We start from the raw sequence: 24,345 nt of genomic DNA, 5'->3' as shown, positions 1-24,345 counted from the left end.
GAACCCCTCATTGCCAGCCCCAGCCCCAGCTCCACCCCCACCCCAGAACCCACATCCCCAGCCAGAGCCCTCACCCCCTCCCACACCCCAACCCCCGCCTCAGCCCAGAGTCCCCTCCCACACTCCGAACCCCTCATTGCCAGCCCCAGCCCCAGCTCCACCCCCACCCCAGAACCCACATCCCCAGCCAGAGCCCTCACCCCCTCCCACACCCCAACCCCCTGCCTCAGCCCAGAGTCCCCTCCCACACTCCGAACCCCTCATTGCCAGCCCCAGCCCCAGCTCCACCCCCACCCCAGAACCCACATCCCCAGCCAGAGCCCTCACCCCCTCCCACACCCCAACCCCCTGCCTCAGCCCAGAGTCCCCTCCCACACTCCGAACCCCTCATTGCCAGCCCCAGCCCCAGCTCCACCCCCACCCCAGAACCCACATCCCCAGCCAGAGCCCTCACCCCCTCCCACACCCCAACCCCCTGCCTCAGCCCAGTGAAAATGAATGAATGAGTGAGGGTGGGGGAGAGCGAGTGACAAGAGGATGGAGTGAGCAGGGACGGGCCTCAGAGAAGTGGTGGGGTAGGGGCAGGGCAGAGGGCAGGGGGAGGGTGTTCAGTTTTCGGCCACCCTAGAGCCAAGAGGACACTTATGTTGGTGTACATTACACCTCCTTCCAGTCCTTCCTGGTCACACATGTTAAACCAATTTAGATTCACTCTAGACTAGTGGTCACCAACCAGTTGATAGTGATCGACTGGTCGATCCTAGAGGCTCTTCCAGTCAATCGCGATCTCTGGTGGTGCAATGTGGCTGCCGCTAAGGCAGGCTCCCCACCTGCCCCAGCCTCACGCTGCTCCCGGAAGCGGCCAGCGCAGCCCCACGGGGCAGGGGGGTCTCCCTCTGCATGCAGCTCTTGCCTGGAAGCACTGCCCCCACAGCTCTCATTGGCCGGGAACAGGGAGCTGTGGCAATGGGAGCTGTGGAGGCAGTGCTTGCAGAGAGGGGCAGCGTGCAGATCCACGTGCCCCCCGCCCTCTCCCTGGGGTCGCAGGGACACTCTGGCCCCTTCCAGGAGCGGCATGGGGCCAGGCTAGGCAGGTAGCCTGACTTAATGGCAGCCACGCTGCGTCACCAAATGGGAACTGCCGGAGGTAAGTGCTGTTCGGCAGGAGGCCACACCTCATACCCCCTCCTGCACCCCAAGCTCCAACCCTGAGCCCCCTCCCAGAGCCAGCACCCCCATACCCCTTCCTGCACCCCAACCCCCAGCTCTGAGCTCCCTCCCAGAGCCAGCACCCCTATACTCCCTCCTGCACCCCAACTCCCAGCTCTGGCCCCCCTCACAGAGCCAGCACCCCATACTCCCCCCTCTATTCGACATTGGTGAGGCCTCATCTGGAGTACTGTGTCCAGTTTTGGGCCCCACACTACAAGAAGGGTGTGGAAAAATTGGAGACAGTCCAGCAGAGGGCAACACAAATGATTAGAGGACTGGAACACATGACTTATGAGGAGAGGCTGAGGGAACTGGGATTGTTTAGTCTACAGAAGAGAAGAATGAGGGGGGATTTGATAGCTGCTTTCAACTACCTGAAAGGTGGTTCCAAAGAGGATGGATCTAGACTATTCTCAGTGGTAGTGGATGACAGAACAAGGAGTAATGGTCTCAAGTTGCAGTGGGGGAGATTTAGGTTGGATATTAGGAAAAACTTTTTCACTAGGAGGGTGGTGAAACACTGGAATGCGTTACCTAGGGAGGTGGTGGAATCTCCTTCCTTAGAAGTTTTTAAGGTCAGGCTTGTCAAAGCCCTGGCTGGGATGATTTAATTGGGGATTGGTCCTGCTTTGAGCAGGGGGTTGGACTAGATGACCTCCTGAGGTCCCTTCCAACCCTGATATTCTATGATTCTATGATTCTCCTTCACCCCAACACTCTTCCCCAGTCCAGAGCCCCATCCTGCATCCAAACTCCCTACCAGAGCTTGCACCCCTCACCCCCTCCGCACTCCAATCCCCTGCCCCAGGCTCAGCCCAGAGCCCGCTTCCACACTGCGAACCCTTGGCCCCAGCCCAGAGGCCGCACCCCCTCCCAAATCCCAACCCCTTACCCCAGCCCGGTGAAAGTGAGTGAGGGTGGGGGATGGAGTGACGGAGAGAGGGGGGATGGAGTGAGTGGGGCGGGGCTTTGGGGAAGGGGTGGCGTAGATCCTGGGTTGCACTTAAATTCAAAAAGTGATCTTGGATATAAAAAGGTTGGAGACCACTGCTCTAGACTCACCTCCATAATCTCACACACATTTACCAACATGGATTTTACAATCTCCCCCTTGTGCATCACATTTTAATTTGACCCTCTGTGCCTAAATTGGTAAATTTTAATTACAGTTTTCCAAGGCTGTGTGGAGATTACAGTTGCCATGGGTAGGAAAGAAAGGGATTGTCTCCCCACTGTATGAGACCTTATGGAAACTCCTCTCCTAGTGTTCAGGGTGGGTTGGAGATCTATGGTAGGGGAGACTAGCCACCCACTGAAGGAATCATCCCTGGTTAACCTGTTGATTCCAAATTAGAAATCCAAATGGATACTGACATTGCTCAAAACTGTTCCTTTTCAGGTCTGCAGGAACAGCCAGTGGAAGAATTTCACTCTTGTTAGTGTGAAATAATTTAACCTGTTCAAATAAAAAGAACACTGCGAAGGAAGACTGTTGTTTCCTATTAATTGGTTGTTTTGTTAATAAAGATAAATCAGAAACCTCCTGGGGAAGGAACAGTCAGTAGACTCTTTACCTGTCATCACAGTAGGTAAATTTCATGTCCATGCTATGGCGACTCAAGAAAGTCTTGCTGTCCAGTGGGATATCCATGTTTGACGGGTGCTGAATGGGTTCACACATTATTATAAGGCAGGTGAGGAGAGGCTCCTTATATCCACACAGGGTGTGAGGAGGGCAAGTGTTATACACCTTAACTTGCCCAGTGCAGTGCAAGACCTGAAACAAATAATGATTTTATAACAGGGCATTAGTTTAAAAGACTCTGAAAAGACAGTCTGACTTTCATCAATAAAACTTGTTATAGCTAAAATGTGATACCTTCCATGTGGCAGATTTGAGGTTTACAGTTCTGCCTCTGTTGGTAACAGTGCATTTCATTCTCATGAAGAAGTCACGCTCTGTGGATATCTCTTTGCTTTTCTTTCCAAAGCCTGGACCTAAGGTGAGGGAAAAAGGCAAATTCTTGACTAATACATTTTTTGTGGGGATTAGGGGATGTTTGTGTTGCTTTTTAAAATTCTCTCTTTTGTTTTTATGCATAAAGGATTTGTAGATAACAGATTGTTTGGTTCTCAAATTACCACCTTCCACATCAAGACCTGTGCCCTGCGTACTCTTGGTTTAAGTAATATTTAGCACTAGTGTGAAAAATAAATCCACTCCTAGGGTAAAGTATTAGACCTTTCTGGCACTTTAGTCCCATTGAATCCCATGCTAAATCCCCAATCATGCAAACTACTTCATGTGGGCAGACTCCTGTGCCCATGCAGAGCCTCAGAATCAAGCAGGACTCTGTACAAGTGCAATGGTCCACCCATGCAGAGTATTTTGCACAGGTTTGGGGTGTAAAGATTTAAATGGTACAGGAGCCCTGTTCATTTTTAACCCGTATTTCAGCTTGTGGTACATAATCTTTGTGAACTATTATAAGTGAAGATGTTGCATCTGTTTTAGGCTGGAAACAAGAAAGCACCAGAACACACAGTTCTCAGTGCTGTTATATTTAATCACAAAGTTTTAAAAACAGTGGAAACGTTGATGCCAAATACTACTCCAGGTGTTAACATTCCCATTTGCCCGTGGCCACTATCTAACTTCTGCTATCTGTTAGCTGCTTTATTGGGGTGTTTAAAAGGCAAAGAAGAAAAATACATCAAAGATTTTAACCTTTTTCTTACCAGTTTTCAAACTCAGATTCTCTCGAATTTCCTCATGGTCACATGGGTGAGTAAAGTCAAATATGCTATGTCCAGTTAATTCCACCTGTTCAGAAAACAATACACATATTTAGCCAAAAGTGAGGAGAATAAATAAAATTTAATAATCAGAAGACTATTTTGGAACACTGATTCGTTCAATGCAATCAGAGAAAAGGCAAAAGCAATACAACATGCCTCATCTTTTCTTGATGATAATTTCAGTTCTTCACATTCTTTTACCTGTTTCCCTAAGGTATGGTTTCTCTGGGGCATTTTTGAGGATATTTTGGGTAACAACGAAATAATTCTTAAGCTTAGAACTATAAGCTAGATAGCCTCAACAAACTAATCAGTCAGTGAAACTAAGTCTATTTACAACAACTGAAGATCTGGCCCTAAAATATTAAAAACAGAAATGATAGGCAGTCTATTGGAGACACAACGTGCCAAATTCAGCCCCGGTGTGTGCATATAAGCAATAATTTGAGCCCACTCTTATTTATCAGCTATTATTTAGATTCTATACCCTGTAGATTCATTTGTGCATTTTGATTTAACCCTTAAACTGACTGATAACTCACTTCACCAATGCAAAGGGCCTGATCTGAAGTCAATGATAAGACTTCATTGACTTCAATAGCCTTTGGATCCAACTGACAACATCCAAATAATCAGACTTTATGTGGGAGAAGGGCAAGGGGACACGGAGAACATGGCACCACAGCTCTCCCACACATGCTGCAGTCACTGCTCCAGTCTCTGGACTGGAATGGCAGCTACTGCTCCTGAATACGATGTGCAAGGTATGTAAGGACCACTGGATTAGAGCAAGATAGATCCTGTGGCCCTCAGCTTTGTTTGTCCCTGGCCCATCTTCTAACAGTCTTTGTAGGGCCACTCCCCTATCTTGGGGTACATGTGGTGCTGAGCAACCTCTGCACAGCCACTCCACCCCCTGCACTTATGGCAGTCAATGGCCTCCCACGCCACAGGTGAATCTTAGCATAGGCAGTGCCTCAGGCACTGGGGCCCTTTGGTCCCGCCTCTTCTTTCTCTGTGGCACATAACAGTTTAGTCTCCTGCGGGCTACAATATTTTGGTGTAATTTCAGCGGTTGGGTTTTGTGCGTGGGTGCTGGGTGCTGTTGGTGGCCTGTGACACACAGGAGGTCACACTAGATGATCTGGTGGTCCCTTCTGGCCTTAAACTCTATAACTCTATGACATTAAAAAAAACCCTCTGAACCCCAAACAAACCACTCCCCTATCAACAAAATTTGTGAACAGAGGCCAGTCTTGTAGCCTCCAAATCCAGGGCCTAGCAGCCCAAATGGAAAATGGTGTTCCAGAGCGGAGAACCCTTCCCTGAGGATATCCTGCACCCACGCACCCCAGTTTTAAACTGAGAGCTCAAGATGCTGATTCAGAGTGCTGCAGTGTCACACAGGAGCTACATTTGCTCACTGTATCTTTCACTGAATGAGATTGCAGCTTTACTACGCAGAATTTGAGTTAGTCAGAAGCACAGTGGAGACAGAGAAACTATGTCAAGGTTTCTAGGAATTATGTTACAGCAGCAGCTCTTTGAAAGCAGTAGGGAACAGGTTACCTGTGTGAGGCCCATGTATTTGTTGATGTTCTCTGACAAAAAGATCATGTCTCCATCCTGCGTCACCACAGCAATAAATCCCTCCAAAGCTTTCAGGTACAAGTTGTCTATCTGCTGGCCTGTCTCTAGGTCACTCTCATTGTCAGTACATACTGAAATAAAAGGAAAGTGGCCAAAAAAAATCAGTTTTCAGCGCCATCATTTTTCTACTTACTTTCTAATCACACCAAATACCCACATGCTTTTCTGATGCCAGTATGCTGGTTATAGAAAAACCCTCTGTGGGAGGAGAACAACTGGGTGGGCCATCTGCATTGGGTCTGAAGGGGACATGTCCATCATTAGGAAGAGAGAAGACATCTTTTGTAAAGGTGAAGAAACACTTACCTTCCTGTAGTTCTTCAGGAAGTGTTGTCCATAATATATATTCCACTGTTGGTACACATGCACCCAGTGCATTCACGTTCAGATTATTTTGGCTAGCAGTGTCTTTTGGGGGCTACATCTGTAACGTGAATGTCCTTGTGCCTCTAATCGATGACATAAAAGGTGGGGCAACCCCAACTGCTCCTCAGTTCCTTCACCAATATGGAAACCAGGTGTTGTCAGACTCTCTGTGGTAGCAGGGAAAGAGGGCGGCTCACGGAATAGATATGGGCAACATATCTTGAAGAACCACAGCTACTGTAAGGTAAGTAACTATTTCTTCTTCTTCTTCAAGTCCTTGCCTACATATATTCCACTCTTGGGACTCACAAGCAATAACCTATTTCATAAGAAATGGGCACTAGGAGCCTACCTAAATAATGAACAAAGCGTGGCCCTACCAAAATTAACATCAGATTTTGACACTTCCACTAAGGAGTAAAACCGGGCAACTATGTGCACTAGACCCTAAGTACAGCTCTCTAGTATTGGACTATTTCTCAAAGCAGCAATAGAAGCTGCTTGCACTCTTGTAGAGTGAGCTGTCACTCTCACCGGTGGGTCTATATTTCCTAACTCATAGCACAGTCTGATATGAATAGAAATCCAGTTAGAAAGTCTCTTTGTTGAAATGGCCTGACCTTTCACTCTGTCCCCATAAGGTATCAACAAACTCGGGGAGACCCTAAATGGCTTAGTTCTGGCTTTGTAGAAAGAAAGTACCTAAGAACTTCTAGGGCATGAGACTTAGCCTTACCTTTGTTGGAATGTGGCTTGGGGAAGAACATAGATGGGCATATAAAACTTTGTTTAGATAGAAATCAGAGACTACCTTGGCAAAAAATTTTGGGTGAGGTCTTAAGGACATCTGGTTTTTGCACATGGGGACCCTTGCACTAGTGCTTGCATCTCTCCTAGCCTTATGGAGAATATTATTACTCCCAGGCAGGCTGTTTTGATGAAAATGTGATCATGGTGCAAAGGGTGGACCCATTAACTCTGTCAGTACAATATTTAGATCCCAAGGAGTGGGGCATTCTCTGACTGGGAGATAAACCCTCATAAGGTCTTTTAGGAACCAAGGCACCAGAGGGCATGAAAATGTAGATTATCTCTATATTGTCCTGGGGGAACATGCACTGACATAACCAGGTGATAACCACTTGGCTGATACAGAGACTTCAACCACCCTTGCATGCAATGAAGATGAAGTCTGTCATGCTGCATTACATAGGTGGAGGAGGCTATTGTGTCCTAAAAGTCTGAGACAAGTCCTCACCAATATCTTGGGATGAACTTGTAGGTAGATGGGACAGGTCTTGCAATCTCTCTTGTGGAAGATAAGCCATTTGAGATATTACCTCAAGCTGGAGAGGCAACTGTAGGTAGATTGGATGGAGAGATTTTTTTTAGGTTCAAGAACCAAAACTGCCTCAGCCATGCTGGAGGTACACCATGATTATCCCTTGAATGGAAATTAGTATTGACTTTTCACCTGTTCAGGTCTAAGAGAGAACAGAGACCACTGAAGGGGGTCAGCTGGCTGCTGATGTGACTTTTTTTGGATAAAGAGGCTCAAGAGACTAGCAGATGTTCTGTACAAGATAAATCTATACTTATTCTGAGATAAGCTGCCACGACTTCTCGCCATTTTTGTGAATACCCTTGATTCTGTCAATAGATTAAATGGTAGCAAACTATATTGGTAGTACAAATTGTGCACTTGAACTCTCATACCTTCTGTATGCAGGGCAAATTGCTATATTGAAATAAGCATCCTGGCGGTCATATGCCGTGTACCAGTCAAGTGGATTTAGGGTTAGAAGTATCAAGTTCAGAGCCACCTTCCTGACCTTGAGAGTGTGAATAAAGGTGTTCAACTGCCTCAGGTCCAGAATAAGGCACCAGCACTCTTTCTTTTTGGGAATCAGAAAGCAATGAGAGTAAAACCCCTATGCTCTGTGCTCTTGAGGCACTTCTTCCACTGCTTTGGGATTTAGAAATGACTGCATATCCTGATGCAGCCTGCTGTCATGAGAGGGAGCCTGAAAAGGGATGGAGAAGATGTATAAGGATTGGGGCTGACGGTGGTCTGGAATTAGATGGAATAACCCATTTCTATGATTTTCAGGTTCCAGGGCTCCATGATGATCCAGATCATATGAAAATGAAATAAAAGATTCTCAAGAAGAGGGGATATAACAGAAATATCCAGAAGAATATGTATACTGCTCTTGACCAAGGACTTAGATCTGCTGCCTTGATGAGGAGGATGCAGATGACTTCCTTTTGTGGAATTTTTGGCACTTTCTTGGAGTTTCAAGTTGTCTTTATTGGGTACCTCTCCTGTGGTTGAGGCCTAACGTGCTTCCACTTTGATGCAGGAGTATAGATTCCTAAGGACCATAGTGTGGTACATGAGTCCTTCAGAAAGTGTAAAGTCTTCATCGTTTTCACAGTGAAAGTTTCACATCCCTCAAACAAACATCCTCAGTTGTAATTTGTACCTCTTTAGGGATCCCTGATGACTAGAGCCAAGAGGATCTCCTTCTGGCAACTGAGGTAGCCATAGATCTGGGAGCTGTATTTGTAGATCAATAGCTGCTTGGAGGGCTGTACACACCACCAGTTGACCTTTGTCCAGCAAATACTTAAATTCCTCCCTAGTACCTTAGGGAAGGTATGACACTTGGCAGATCAGGTGCCAACTCATGCCAGAGCCCTAGGCTAATTCACTTGTGTATTAGTATAGATCAAAGTGATGGTTAAATGTATAAGAATGTACTTGGTGTTTAAACTTCATGAAAACTAGTGGGATGTTACTTGCATTGTTTTCACTTATTTGTATCCTGTTATAATACAGTAGCAAACATTTACATTGTGTATACCCCATAACTAAATAACCTATCATATGAGCCACCAAGCAAGAAAGAAGCCTTGTGGAATGCAAATGAAGAATTTTAACAGAAAAGTGCTTATTTCAAAGCCAAGTGGTCATTGTTTGTGACGTTTGGAGGTCAAAGACTCAAAATGCATTCCTTACTCTCTGTAATCAAAGGAAAAGTTCACATGTAAAGTGACACTATCCATTTGATTTCTGTGAGAAGCAGCTATAAGTATGGATTCAAGGAAGGATCCTGCATCTATGGACAATTTGGACTCTTACAGGGAAGGGTACCAGATGCAAAGCAGAGCTCCCCAGAGACAATATGGGCTTCCTGAAAAGACTTTTGGGAAACTGGCAGTTTATTACATCACTGCCACCATTTGAAATTACAAACTCTGACTCACCTGTGCAAATATTTTCCCTGCTTTAACCTCTCAATAACTCTCATTTCCTTTTCTTAGCTAATAAACTTTTAGTTAGTTTACTATAGAATTGGCTACTAGTGTTATCTTTGGTATAAGATCTAGAGTACCAGTTGATCAGAGGTAAGTGACTGGTCTCTTGGGACTGGAAACAACCTAAATGTGATGTGATTTTTGGTGTAAGTAATCATTTTATCACAAAGTTCACTTTGTCTGGGTGGCAAGATAGATTGGAGAGTCTATGGGAACCGTCTGTGACTCCATGGTAAGACTGGTATAGTGATCCAGGAGTTCCTATTTGTCACTGGCTTGGTGAAATCTAATTATAGAACACACCTCTAGTTTTGGGTGTCTGCCCTGTTTTCTGACAGTCTGCCCTGAACTAGGCACTCACAACCATGAGCCATTCCAGACAGTGTGACAGAAGCTTGTCTGCAAATTTAGATATGAAATCTCAATTCATATAATTGTGCTTTACCAACAGGGCCTGGTAATTGGCGATTCTCATTTGGAGCTGTGATGTAGAATTTTTCTATCTTTTGATATTGCTTTTTGTTGACTGTCTTATAGTCATCTAAGTCAAGGCAGATGACATAGGTACCACAGTCTCCTCAGGGGATGTGGATGAGATGAATGCACGGACAGGATGGTCTTCCGTCTGAGACTCCTCACCAGAGCCATGACTATTCTGTTCAGCAGACCATGGATCAGACTATGCTGGTTGTAGAGTCCCCTTGTGAGATGGATAAGGTGACCTAGCTCTGGACTGAGATGTAGACTCTGTCTTTCTAGCATGACTCATTCCCCATGGAACCTAATAAGGCCAAGAGTGTTGGGAAGCATAAGAGGCAGGTGGCCAAGGGGAATACTATAACACACCAGGGAATACTATAACTCTTTGAGATTCTATAGGCTAAGATAATTAAACTAAGTCTTTGACTCCCTCTCAGGTGTAAACTGGCCTTAATGCCCAGACCTCAGAGAACAAGTGAGTGAAACCTTTCTACTGCCCTTAGAGTCTGAGGAGGAGAATGAATAGTCATCCTGGAGAGGAGAAACTGTACCAGCAGATGTGCTGGGAGACGCCTCAGACTGAACTCTGATCAATATTGCTTAAGTACTCAGTACCACAGGAGCTGGCTTCCTCCTTTCCCAGGGGTCTCAACCCCCACTCAGCTCCAGGGCCCACCTCCACCCCACCTCTTCCTGCCCCTGCCCCAGCTTCTTCCTGCCCCAGTTCCGCCCCTCCCCCAAGCATGCTCCATTCCCGCTCCTACCCCCAGCGCCTCCTGCCCACCGGGGAGCAGCTGACTGCAGCGGGCGGGAGGCACTGGGCAGGATGGGGAGGAGCTGATCCGCGGGGCCACTGGCGGGTGAGAGACACTGCAGGGGAGCTGGCTGCCAGTGGGAGCTAAGTGCTCACTCATTTTTTTTTCATGGGTGTTCCAGCACTGGGACACCCACGGAGTCGGTGCCTATGCTCAGTACCAGTGTAGGAGCAATGGTTGGTACTAGGCGAGGCACCTTCACTACTGCTAATAGCAGGGAATCTGGTACTGAAGAGATGAGTAGGTGTTCTTTACAATGCTTCAGTACTGAATATGTTGGCTCCACAGACAGCTGAGAGGATGACATCAGTATTGGGGTGGGTAGTACTGGGGGACTCAGTGACATAAGAACGGCCATACTGGGTCAGACCAAAGATGGTCTAGCCCAGTATCCTGTCTTCCAACAGTGGCCAATTGCCAGTTGCCCCAGAGGGAATGAACAGAACAGGTAATCATCAAGTGATCCGTTCCCTGTTGCTCATTCCCAGCTTCCTACAAATAGAAGCGAAGGACGCCATCCCCGTCCATCCTGGCTAATAGCCATTGATGGACCTATCCTCCTTGAATTTATCTAGTTCTTTTTTAAACTCTTTTATAGTCTTGGCCTTCACAATATCCTCTGGCAAAGAGTTCCACAGGTTGACTGTGCGTTGTGTGAAGAAATACTCCTTTTGTTTGTTTTAAACCTACTACCTATTCATTTCATTTGGTGACCTCTAGTTCTTGTGTTATGAGAATGATTAAATAGCACTTCCTTCTTTACTTTCTCCACATCAGTCATAATTTTATAGACCTCAATCATATTCTGCCTTAGTCATCTCTTTTCCAAGCTGAAAAGTCCCAGTCTTATTAATCTCCCCTCATACAGAAGCCGTTCTATACCCCTAATAATTTTTGTTGCCCTTTTCTGAACCATTTTCCAATTCCAAAATATATTTTTTGACAGGGGGTGACCACATCAGCATGCAACATTCAAGATGTGGGCATACCATGGATTTATATAGAAGCAATATGATATTTTCTGTCTTATTATCTATCCCTTTCTTAATGATTGCCAATGTTTTGTTTGCTTTTTGACTGCCGCTGCACATTGAGTAGATGTTTTAAGAGAACTATCCACAATGACTCCAAGATCTCTTTCATGAGAGGTAACAGCTAATTTAGACCCCACCCCTTTATATGTATAGTTGGGATTATGTTTTCCAATGTACATTGTACTCGGCATTTATCAACATTGAATTTTATCTGCCATTTTGTTGCCCAGTCACCCAGTTTTGAGAGATCCTTTTGTAGCTCTTCACAGTCTGCCTGGGACTTAACTATCTTGAGTATGGTAGTTTTGGATCATCTGTAAATTTTGTCACCTCACTGTTTACCCTCTTTTACAGATCCTTTATGAATACGTTGAATAGGACTGGTCCCAGAACAGACCCCTGGGGGACACCACTATTTACCTCTCTATTCTGAAAAATGACCATTTACTCCTACCCTCTGTTTTCTATCTTTTAACCGGTTACCAATCCATGAGAGGACCTTCCCTCTTATCCCATGACAGCTTACTTTGCGTAAGAGCCTTTGGTGAGGGACCTTGTGAAAGGCTTTCTGAAAATCTAATTACACTATATCCACTGGACCCCCCTTGTCCACAGGCTTGTTGACCCCCTCAAAGAATTCTAGTAGATTGGTGAAGCATGATTTCCCTTTACAAAAACCACGTTGACTCTTCCCCAACAAATTATGTTCATCTAAGTGTCTGACAATTTTGTTCTTTACTATAGGTTCAATCAGTTTGCACAGTACTGAAGTCAGCCTGTAATTGCCAGGATCACCTCTGGAGCCCTTTTAAAAAATTGGCATCACATTAGCTATCCTCCAGTCATTTGGTACAGAAGCTGATTTAAATGATAGGTTACAGACTACAGTTAGTAGTTTTGCAATTTCACATTTGAGTTCCTTCAGAACTCTTGGGTGAATGCCATCTGGTCCTGATGACTTATTACAGTTTTAGTTTATCAAACCTCCTCTAATGACACCTCAATCTGGGATAGTTCCTCAGATCTGTCACCTAAAAAGAATGGTTCAGGTTTGGGAATCTCCCTTGCATCCTCAGCCGTGAAGACCAATGCAAAGAATTCGTTTAGTTTCTCTGCAATGACCTTATCGTCTTTAAGTGCTCCTTTAGCATATCGATTGTGCAGTGGCTACACTGGTTGTTCAGCAGGCTTCCTGCTTCTGATGTACTTAAAAAAAAGTCCTTTTACTTTTTGAGTCTTTGTCTAACTGTTATTTAAATTCTTTTTTGGTCTAATTATATTTTTACACTTCATTTGCCAGAGCTTATGCTCCTTTCTAGTTTCCTCACTAGGATTTAACTTCCACTTTTTAAAGGATGTCTTTTTGCCTCTCACTGCTTCTTTTACTTTGTTGTTTAGCCACGGTGGCACTTTTTTGTTTCTCTTACCACTTTTTTTTAATTTGGGGTATACATTTAAGTTGAGCCTCTATTATGGTGTCTTTAAAAAGTTTCCATGAAGCTTGCAGGGATTTCACTTTTGGTGCTGTGCCTTTTAATTTCTGTTTAACTAGCCTTCTCATTTTCGTGTAGTTTCCTTTTCTGAAATTCAATACTATAGTGTTGGGGTGTTTACATTCAATTATATTATGGTCATATTACCAAGCAGCCCAGCTATATTCACCTCTTGAACCAGATCCTGTGTTCCGCTTAGGACTAAATCAAGAATTGCCTCTCCTTGTGTGGGTTCCAGGACTAGCTGCTCCAAGAAGCAGTCATTTAAGGTGTCAAGAAACTATCTCTGCATCCCATCCTGAGATGACATGTACCCAGTCAATATGGGGGCAGTTTAAATCCTCCATTATTATTGAGTTTTTTATTTTAATAGCCTCTCTAATCTCCCTGAGCATTTCACTGTCACGATCACCAACCTGGTCAGGTGGTCGGTAATATATCCCTACCGCTATATTCTTATTATTAGAGCATGGAATTACTATCTCTAGAGATTTTATGGTACAGTTTGGTTCATTTAAGATTTTTACTTCATTTCATTTTATACTTCCTTTCACATGGAGTGTCTCTTCCCCACCAGCACAACCTGTTCTGTCCTTCCGATATATTTTGTACCCTGGTATTACTGTGTCCCATTGATTATCCTCATTCCACCAGGTTTCTGTGATACCTAACATATCAATATCCTCATTTAATACGAGGCACTCTAGTTCATCCATCTTATTATTTAGATTTCTAGCATTGGTATATAAGCACTTTAAAAACTTGCCACTTTTTAGCTGTCTGCCATTACATGATGTAATTGAATGGGGCTTCTTTTCATTTGACTGTTTCTCATCAGATCCTACCTGTATCTTAACATTATGGGTGCCTGAAGTACATTTTTGTGCCTTGTGCTCCCCTTTCAGCTGAGCCCTGAGAGGATTTGTGGCTTTTAAGGAAGGACCTGATGACGGAGACCTAGGTCTCGTCCCTCTGTGGACTCTGCTTTTTCCTCCCCCTTGTCCCCTGAGATTTAGCCAGGCAAGGAGGATCTTTAGGAACAGCTGTTTCAACTCAGAAAGTAGAGGAGCCAGCAGGAGCCCTTTTAGAGAATGAGCACTCAAAGGTTTTTGCCCAAGGCACCCCAGGGCCTGAAGCGGGATTCACTGACCTCTCTAGCAGGAACTTTTTCAGGTGAGATGCCATAGCTCCTTCGATGCACTGAGAAACTGATTTACAGATGGCACATCACTATGTAATGTGCTGCGCACCCAGATACAACAAGCATCTGGCATGCCCATTACTGAGAGACATTACTGCCAGAAATGAAGGGCAACCGTTAACGCCTGGAAACTTGTCTTCAGTCATTATGATTGATCCCTGATTCCCTGTATTGGGGCAAACCCTGAGGAAAAACCAAAATTCCTTATTATTGAAGAAAAAAGGAGAGGCTAAACCAACAATAATCACTAACAAACAGCTATCTATTTACAAAACCATGGGTAAGCTGCACAGTGAGCAAAGAGGGTACTGCCATGGTGAGACAGAACTGAGGGGCAGGTGGGGTCACTCTGCCCTTTATACCCTCAGTTGGAGATATGAGGATACACAGGGAGTATCTACATTGCAGCTGGGAAGGTGTCTCCCAGCCTGGGCAGACCAACACATGCTAGTTCTGCTCGAGCTAGCATGCTAACCATAGCAGTGTGGATGCTGTGGCAGGGGTGGCAGCATGGCCTAGCCACCCAACTACAGACACAGGTTGTTGGGCGGGCTTGTACGCACTCAACCAATATTGCTGCCCGTGCTGCAACAGCCACACTATTTTTAGTGCACTGGTTCGGCCATCTGTCTACCTGGCTGGGAGACACTCCCAGGTGCAGTGCAGACATACCCTCAGAGCACGGGCACAGCTTCCAATGGACACGGCTGACCAAAAGAATCTGAACTCACGTGCTCTGGGTGCATGCCCTGCAACAGCAAAATATACATGGACAAGCACTCAAAGAAGAACATCTTGTTTCTTTATTGCTGTTTAATATTACTACTTCAACACACAGGGTCTATTCTCCAGTCAATGAGTGTATGTAATACCTATTAATACTAAGGACATTTAGGGCCTTGATTTCCAGATACCTGATTTGCACCTGCAATTACTGAACCTCCATGTAATGGCAGAAGCAAATGTGTACTAGTCAAGAGATAGATAACAATCATTTGTTTAAAGGAGCTGTTCGTCTAAAACAAAATCACCCTCAATATGTTTGCGGCGAGTTTAGGTCAGTCTCTTAAGACAAAAGGTGGCTGGCTAGCAAAAGCCTCCTGTACAGGTTTCACAGTATATCAAGAAAGCATTAACTTCTATGCTTTGTTTATTCTAGTACAGAAGAAACATGTATTCATGGAAATGAAAATTATCATTTGTCCCCTACCTCTATACAGACAGATTCATCCTCAGGGATTTTTCCCATTTCTACTGAAAACACTGATTTTGGAAGTCTGCTCAAATACTAAAAGGTTTCAGAGTGCATCCGATGAAGTGAGCTGTAGCTCATGAAAGCTTATGCTCAAATAAATTGGTTAGTCTCTAAGGTGCCACAAGTACTCCTTTTCTTTTTGCGAATACAGACTAACGCGGCTGTTACTCTGAAACTTTGAATTACTTCACCTTTTCCCCCAATAGGTGGCATTAGCATGTAGTAATGTAAGTGACCAAGATATTTAGGTAGACTTGATAACAGATGGCACCATGATACATTCAGAAAGGTAGTCTGTTGCCTACATCAGAACATTCTTGCTGGAATACTTGACTGTAGTCAAATAATAGGCGGTCAGCTGACAGGCCAATTGACATCATTTGATGAGTCAATTGACCAGACAAGCCTACATAAGGCTTTCTGCAACTTCACTGGGTGAGGCACGGGAATGTACTGAGAGATGTGGATAGGGGAATTTCAGTGGATCATACACTGCAGCCCCTACACACTGGAACTGACCATACCCCATAGCCAGCAGACCACATACCTGAAGTGCCCAGTAGGAACATACTAAGGCTGAATTCTAGAACTCCCTGGAGAGCTTATTTAGGCATCATGCCCTGATGTTGTGTGGGTGTGTTGGGAAGCGAGGGAGTGGAGTCATTGTTCATCTACTTGCAACCACTCCCAGCACAGGACAAGATTGAGCTCTAATGAGTGAATGTCATTTCATTTGTGTATAACAATTTAGATAAAACAAACATGTAGGGACTAATTCCTCTCTTGTGCAACTCCACGGGAACTGGCAGATAGAAAACATAACAATAGATCTGAATAATATTCACTTTGACCATAATGCCCAGTTAAAACAATTAATGTAAGCGGCCATCTGCCTTCTAAGTGCAATTATGCTGTGTACAGAATGTCAAGACTACTCTTCCCGAAGCAAATAGTTTAGCCAGCAGGGGCCCTGGCAATAACCCAAAACAAACTGCACCATGTGGGTTCACAGAAAACCTAATCTTCTTGACTCTCCAGCTCCAACTGAAGCCTCTCTTTTCTATTTTTTTCCTCAGATCATTAAATTTGCATTAGCAAAACATCACCATTCAAAAGAAGGAAGACTATTTTGTTTTCCAAAATATTCAATACCACCAACGGTAAAAGGCAAATGTTTTACCTGTAGTATCAGATGATTGCGTTACTCTTCCATATGTATTATGTCACACACACATGCACAGAATGACTTCCTTGCAGCACTCATGAAGAGGTGCATGATCAAGCCCTAGGGGGCCTCAATTCAGCAGATCACTTAAGCACGTGCTTAAATTTAAGCACACACTTAAGTTCTTTGTTGTATTGGACCCTGTCCATTTTTTAAACATATATTAGTACAGAAAAAATGGCCCAATGCTGCATAACACTGGCAGCCTCAACATCAGTACTTAATGGGAATCCTCATTTGTAGTCAATTAGCGCTTTGTAGGTCCTGCTGCTGCTCACATCCAAGTCTTGGTCTACACATATATTTTGTACTGGTATAACTATGTTGATTAGGTGTGTGATTTCTTACCCATACAGTTTTACCAGTACAACTTCTAGTGTGGATGTATCTATACCAGTATAAAAGATGCCTTATACAGGTATAGTCATTCCCCTTCCTGTGCGGGGAATAACTATCCCATTATAAAGCATCTTTATACCAGTGTGACCAGGCCAGACTAGGGGCGTTGCACCATTTTAACTACACGAGTATAGTTAAAGCAGTACAACTTTTGTGTACAGACAAGTCCTAAATCAATGGCAAAAATCTGATTCACTTCAATAGAAGCACAATTTTGCAGACTGATAGGAAGGTAAACAGAGAGACTTTGTAATTCGTGCATATCCCAGAAATGACTCCATTCTTTTATTTTGTTTTAAATTTTCTTAGGCAATTTACCAGTGGACTATACTAGACCATAAGCATGAGCTCTTTTAGCCTGAGAGGAAAATGTTTGAGCAAGTTGGGAGGGAATGAAAATAGGGGGTTAGAACAGAATGACTTTTTCAACTTATATTTACAGTAGCTGTGATGTCACTTATTTTGGCAGAGGTAACCTGGCATCTCCTCTCCAGCTTTTTCAGGGGTTTAGGAAGGTAATTACTGACTCAAATTATGTTCAAAAAATTGCTAATTACATTTTGAATCAAGCATGATGTATATTTTCCCCTTTACGCAATCTTACAAACAAATGCTTCATTTTAATGGAGCCTTTTTCATTTCTCCTTTACTAATGATTGTGGCATAGTTATAGTGCCTTGATAATACAAGTTTGAGACTGGAGTGCAAAATTCCATTTTACTCATTGGGCTCCTTAAATTTATATTAATTCATACCACATTACAACTTATTATTTGTATTATGGTTGTACTGTACTAAGGGACCCCAACCAACATTGGAGCTGCGTTGTGCGCGACACAGGTCAAACCCATGATGAGAGAATTCCTGCTCCACAGAAGTTAGAGTCTAAAATAGACAAGGCAAAAGGTGGAAAGGGGTACAGAAGCACAGAGAAGTGAACTGACCTGCCCAAAGTTATAGATGCCACATCTGTAGAAGAGCTAGGAATAGAACCCGGGTGCCCAGAGTCCCAATCCAATACCTTAGCTATTGGATCATGCTGCCTCCTGGTAAAATATTTCCTAATCTGGGTAAAATCTAAATCTTTTACAGCTTTTTAATCAATTCTCCTCTGCCCACAGAAAAGTACAATCGATCACCCTGTAACTTTGAACTGTTATGGCAAGTTCTTGTTGTAATGTTTATAGTAACCTTCTTTTATGCTAAAAATAGCTCTCGTAAACAAGCTTTGATTAATTCCCACTGTCAGGATGTGCGCTGTTCCCAAGTTTTAGAACACTTTTTCCATAGATGCTTGCTCATTTCCTTTAGTCCAACCTCTTGGAACAAATTTAAATGCTAAAAGTCAGATTTCCCTTGAAAGATATAACAGCTTAGGTGTAAATAAGTGCCATATGCCATCTGAAAGAAGAGTCTGTATTCTTTCAGTCACCTATTGTCTTGCTCAGATGTGACTTTTTAAAATTTAAAGACGTACCAAATGCATGTGTGGTCTATTGGAAATCGTCTGTACTGGCATGACCTAGGAGTCAATCTTCAATGCTTGACTCCTCCCCTGGACTAGGCAAAGACTCAGAAAGTTGTCTGGATGTCATGTTCAGCAGATGAAATCACATGCTGCCTAACAACAACAATTACTGCTCCCTACTCCCCCCAGAAAGGGTGACAGGGTTTTATCTGCCGTATGGGGGGGAAAGAGTGAGGATTCTTTGTTAGGATACATGTACTGTTTCTGTAAAACTATGAGAGGAGAAGGGTAAGGGAAGGTTCTAGGAAGAAGCTCTACAGCAGTGGTTCTCAACCAGCGGTACACGTATCCCTGGGGGTAGGCAGAGGTCTTCCAGGGGTACATCAACTCATCCAGATATTTCCCTAGTTTTACAACCGGCTACATAAAAAGCACTAGTGAAGTCAGTACAAACTAAAATTTCATATAGGCATTGCCTTGTTTATACTGCTCTATATACTATACACTGAAATGTAAGTAAAATATTTATATTCCAGTTGATTTATTTTATAATTATATAGTAAAAATGAGAAAGGAAGCACTTTTTCAGTAATTGAATGCAGTGTCACTTCTGTACTTCTGTTTGATTTTGTAAGCAAGTTGTTTTTAAGTGAGGCGAAACTTGAAGGTACACAAGACAAATCAGTTTCCTGAAAGGGGTACAGTAGTCTGGAGAGGTTGAGAACCACTGCTCTACAGTGAACCACAGAGAAACAGAATAGCTTTACAAATAGTATTATTTGTCTTATTCTAGTAAAGTTTCTCTTGTTCAGTATCACAGGAAATTTAATTTTTCTGTGATTCTCTGTCCTGATATAACAATCCTCATGTCTGAGAAGATATTCTCTATTGATTCAATAAAAGCTGCAATTTAGATGCATCAGCAAAAAGCCATTAGGAAAGCTCCCAGCTTCCTGAAGGGTTCACTTAGAGACAAGCACATCAACAACTTCTAGAAAATATTTGCTTTCTTGCTATTTAGTAACTTTATTACAAAGCATTCATATCCAGTCAGGGCCACCCAGACCTGTGAGGAGGTTCAGGAGGCACTCAGCACCATGTAGGATCAGGCCCTTAGCTGGAGTAAGTCAGATATGACTTTTCTCAGGAGAGATGCCATTGCAGGAATGTAATATTCAACATGCTCTCCCACTCTCACTGATGGGGCTGGGGTCGACACAGGGAGTTATTTTTCCAATTAAGCAAAGCAAAGCAAACAAACAAGCTATTTTTAAGAAATGTTTTATGTCACAATGGCCTCAGCTTGTCCAGACATGCTAAACAATAGCCAGACCACTGTTCTGTAGAGTTTATGCTATCCCTTAAAATCATACAGAACAGCTATTTTTTCCCTTCTGCTCCCTGCTGGCTTTCCGGCTCTGTTGTCTCTCTCCCTTGAAACAACTTCACACCGACTTCCTTGCAGCCTCCCTTCTCTGAAACAACTTCCCGTCTGCTTCCCAGCTCCCTCTCCATTCCTTCTGCTGTCTCTCCACAGAAACAACTCCCAACACCCAACTTCCTTTGCTGGATTTCTACATAGAAAAGTGTCCCAGGTGTCTGTACATTTAGAATGAGGAGAGGGAAAGCTGACAAAACAATCTTTGCCTGATTAGCCCAATGAAAGTATCTGGCATAATGTGGACCATATTACATGGTCCTGAAAAACACAACTCACTAACGTCAATGAGAGTTCAGATGTGCAAGGCATTGGTCCCAGTGATGCTTCTTTTCTCATGAGTGTTGTCACAGTCTCAGTTTAATTGCTGGCAACATATATTCATATACAAAATTGATATTTAAGTAGCCTGGCTATACCCCAGCATTCCCAGGCCAGCCGGGAGATATAATCCCTCCAGCATGTCCTGGGTCAGTCTCAGGGCCTCCTCCCAGTGGGGCATGCCCAGTAGTGTTCCAAAGGAAGCCTCCCAGGGGGCACCCTTATCAGGTGCCTGAACCATCCCAGATAGCCCCTCTCGATCCAGAGGAGTAACAGCCCTACTCCAAGTCTCTCCCAAATAGCCGAGCCCCTCACCCTGTTTCAGAGAGTAAGCCCGGCCATACGCATATACATGCAAGTGTCAGTCCATCAAATTTTATCTGTTTACTAAAGTTCCCAGGAACCGGATTCTGCAAACTCTTACACCTCTTTGGACTTCAGCTGAGCTATTCACAGTAGTAAAATGCAGGATCAAGATCCTAATTTGGAAAAAACCAAGATACACTCATTTTCTGATATAAAGATGACAAAATCTACCATGCTAGTATAATTAGAAGACATCTTGAAAAATCTTTAAGGTGATCATATTTAACAATATCTCTACTAAGTTCCAGTTATATTGTGTACTGTTCCGTCTATGCACAGCATGGAAACAATTATAAAACTATTGTTTCAGTTTGCTTCCTGTGATACTGATCTCAATCAGGCTGTCAGACCTACAGACTGTATTTCTAAATGTTAAAGACTTCCTATCCTACATTCCCACACTGAATTGCCTACTGTGAAAATCAAAGGGAAATGTGTTACTAAGTAAAGAACAACTTTTATAAAAGCAAAACCTGGTATTTTTTACCCTTTTGAACGCTGAGATATTCAGCCAGCTATTTCCTATTATGATAGGACACAAAGGGCCAAATTCAGACCCTTCAGTGACTTCAATAGAGTTGCAACATCTTACATGGAGGCAGGTATTTTCAGAGGGCCTTAATGGAGGAGGAAGTGGGGATAGAGCATTGGACTGGGACTCAGGAGACCTAAATTCTATTCCTGGCTCTCCCAGTGACCTGCTGGGTGACAATGACCAAGTCACCTAACCTCTCTGTGCCTCATTTTACCCTTCTGTAAAACAGAGATAATGACCCTGACCTCCAATGTAAAACCCTTTGAGTTTATTATTAAGCATTTATTAAATTATTTTAATTATTATTGTTAATGATGGAGTCAGGCACTCATTGACTTTCAAGAGCAGTTGGCTATCTAATTGCTTTAAGCCCCTTTGAAAATCCCTGTTACAGTGTGAAAGTAGGATCCAGTCCTCTGAGGTGCTCAGCACTCTGAATTCTCACCCCTACCAATGAGAATTAAAGAAGTCAGCCCTGACAGGATCAGACCCCTGGCAGGACCAGAACACGTTGCAAATACTTTGATATCAAAATGTATTTTTTCTTAAACGACTGTAGCATTTGGTAAAAACAATCAAAGCTTGAATAATAACAAAAACACTAAGCAAACAGTATTGTGTACTGGATTCCCTTTAAAGTATTTTTTTCAAGTTGAATTGGCAGCTTGCTTTACTGACAATGTGAGTACATAAATGCAGCACATATTATTTTTACAGTTACAAAATAAATACACTCAAGTCCAGTTTATATAAAATGTCTAGCTGACTTAATCATGGTTGTGTCCAAAAAGACAAGATAAAATGAAAAGGAGTAGCCTGCGTTGAGGCGATCCGTGGCGTTTCATGGAGTGTGCAGTCCTTTAAATTCCCATTTGCAATGTCAGCAGTCAGAGACCAGCTGTCACACTAACTTCTGTGCTTCTAATCAATCATTTTATCAATGTACCCTACTGGAATTAGGTTCCTCGTGTATAACAAAAGGGCCAAATTCTGCTCTTGTGAACACCAGCATAAATCAAGGGTAACTTTATTCAAGCTACTGCAGCCAGTTTCGATTTAGAGTGGTGTGACTGACAACAGAATGTGGTCAAGTATCTCACAACCCACTTTCCATTTTGTTCCACACTACTTTCAGAATGTTTGCGTGATGAGCAGCAATCCTGGTCATACATGAGCGACAAACTAAAGGTTTCCATTAAATTTGACATTTCAGGATCGTCTGATGACTGCTAGTATGTTGCTAAAATGTATCTAATTCAAAAGAGCCCATTATCAAAGGTGGTAAACTAATTCTCATCCTGCTTTCAAATTAATTGATCAGAAAAATTATGCTACTTAAGCCTTAACTATTGTACATAACTATTATACAGCAAAGTCAAGTTCTTCATATTATTAGCCAGCCCCCGTTCTCTCTTGAGGGACAAAAACAATATTTTTTTCAGCTAAACCTTGACTGCTAATAGTTTGCTCAGAAATGCCAACTTTTATTTACCAAAAAATTGATTTCCAAATATCACGCTTATTCAGGGCAAGAAATAATTTCCTAATGGGTATAGGTTTACTTTAGGCTAATTCTTTAAATATATAATTCCTAAAATATCTCAATCTGTGTTTCCTTTTTGGGAATTTATTGGTAGGTTTCTATTCTCCCTTGATACCAATGCATTCTACCCACTAGTCTTAATGGTAATCATGTGTGAATACTGAGGGAAGCAACAGGCTGATGAAAGTAAAGTTTTGTCTCGTCAAAAAGGATTTCAAAAATCTTTGCAGTAATTTAACACTGCTGTGTTCTAAAACCAATAAAATGTTTAAACTACATATTTCAAATATTCAGGGCCAAATTCATCTGTAGATCACTTGGTTAACTTAAACAGATATGCACCTGAGATGAACAAGCCTATGGGCCAAGATTTTCAGAAGTGACTAAGGATTTTGTATGCTCAGTTTGAGACACCTTAGAGGGTTCTGATTTTTGGAGAGCAGGTGTAAAGCACTGTCTGAAAAATCAGGCCCCTTTAAGGTGTTCAAGATGGGCCATCAAAAGTACAGACACACAAAATAACTTCTGAAAGTCTTGGATGTCTAAAGCTGCATTCTGTGTAGTAACAACTCAGACTTTGGTTAGAAGATGTAATTATGTTTGCTGTACAAACAGAAGAACAACATCTGACTTGCTGCTGGATTTATAGTTAAATATATACCTGGCTTGGAAGATAAAAAGTTGAATTATTAAAACAAAGGCTGTCACAACTGTGACTGATGACTTATTTCAGGTTCATTTAGCTACTTGGCATTGCAGGCAAAGTGATTCAGTTGAATTCACCACAAACTTGTTTTAAAAGCTGATTTAATATCACAGACAAATCATGCCAGTATCACATCTTGGAACTGTCAAACAGTATAAACTTAAGCCAGACATGTATGAGGGCACTAAAAGATATGTTTTATTCATACTTCTTAGTCTGCCAAGAAATATAGATTAATTTCTTTTTGAAAGAGTTAATTTTGCCTTAGTAATTGCCAGATGAATCTGGTGTCCTTGTGAGATGATGAGAACAACAAATCGTAAGTTACTTAATTTTAACTTTCAAAAACATCCTTGTAATATAATAATGTTATCTGATGAAGTGGGTTCTAGCCCATAAAAGCTTATCCCCATGTAAATTTGTTAGTCTCTAAGGTGCCACAAGAACTCCTCATTGTTATCTGTCTAGTTGTCCTTAGTGAAAAAAAGAAATTTGTTTTCCCACTAATCTAGTCTACCTCTACCCAATCAATAGCTCACAATCTGTAGATGAAAAAAATGTCTTCAATTTTTAAAATTGGTTAACTGGTAACTAGTTGGCATGACAGATGGAGTTTTTAATTGGAAGAAAGTTTGTTTATTTTATGCAACTTGTTTGAGTATGGCATATTACTGACAAAACCACAGATGATATGCAAGTTCTGTTAAGTAAAAACAGT

The 24,345-nt window shown here is 42.8% G+C and overlaps 1 protein-coding gene across 8 annotated transcripts in view; it reads right to left on the bottom strand.

Annotated features, from left to right (window-relative positions):
• Window positions 1-24,345, bottom strand: part of EPAS1 (endothelial PAS domain protein 1) — a 151,500-nt gene that overhangs the window by 43,649 nt on the left and 83,506 nt on the right. For all 8 annotated transcript variants that reach the window (XM_073339108.2, XM_073339112.2, XM_073339113.2 and 5 more), the window contains 4 exons: window positions 5,581-5,732; window positions 3,952-4,036; window positions 3,092-3,210; window positions 2,787-2,989 (listed from right to left, as the gene is read on the bottom strand). In XM_073339108.2, the coding sequence (XP_073195209.1) occupies window positions 2,787-2,989; window positions 3,092-3,210; window positions 3,952-4,036; window positions 5,581-5,732 (559 nt within the window). The remainder of the gene's footprint in view (window positions 1-2,786; window positions 2,990-3,091; window positions 3,211-3,951; window positions 4,037-5,580; window positions 5,733-24,345) is intronic.

Source organism: Lepidochelys kempii, chromosome 3 (genome assembly GCF_965140285.1).
Source record: "Lepidochelys kempii isolate rLepKem1 chromosome 3, rLepKem1.hap1, whole genome shotgun sequence".
NCBI lineage: Eukaryota > Metazoa > Chordata > Testudines > Cheloniidae > Lepidochelys > Lepidochelys kempii.
This window is presented reverse-complemented; position numbering and strand designations above follow the sequence as displayed.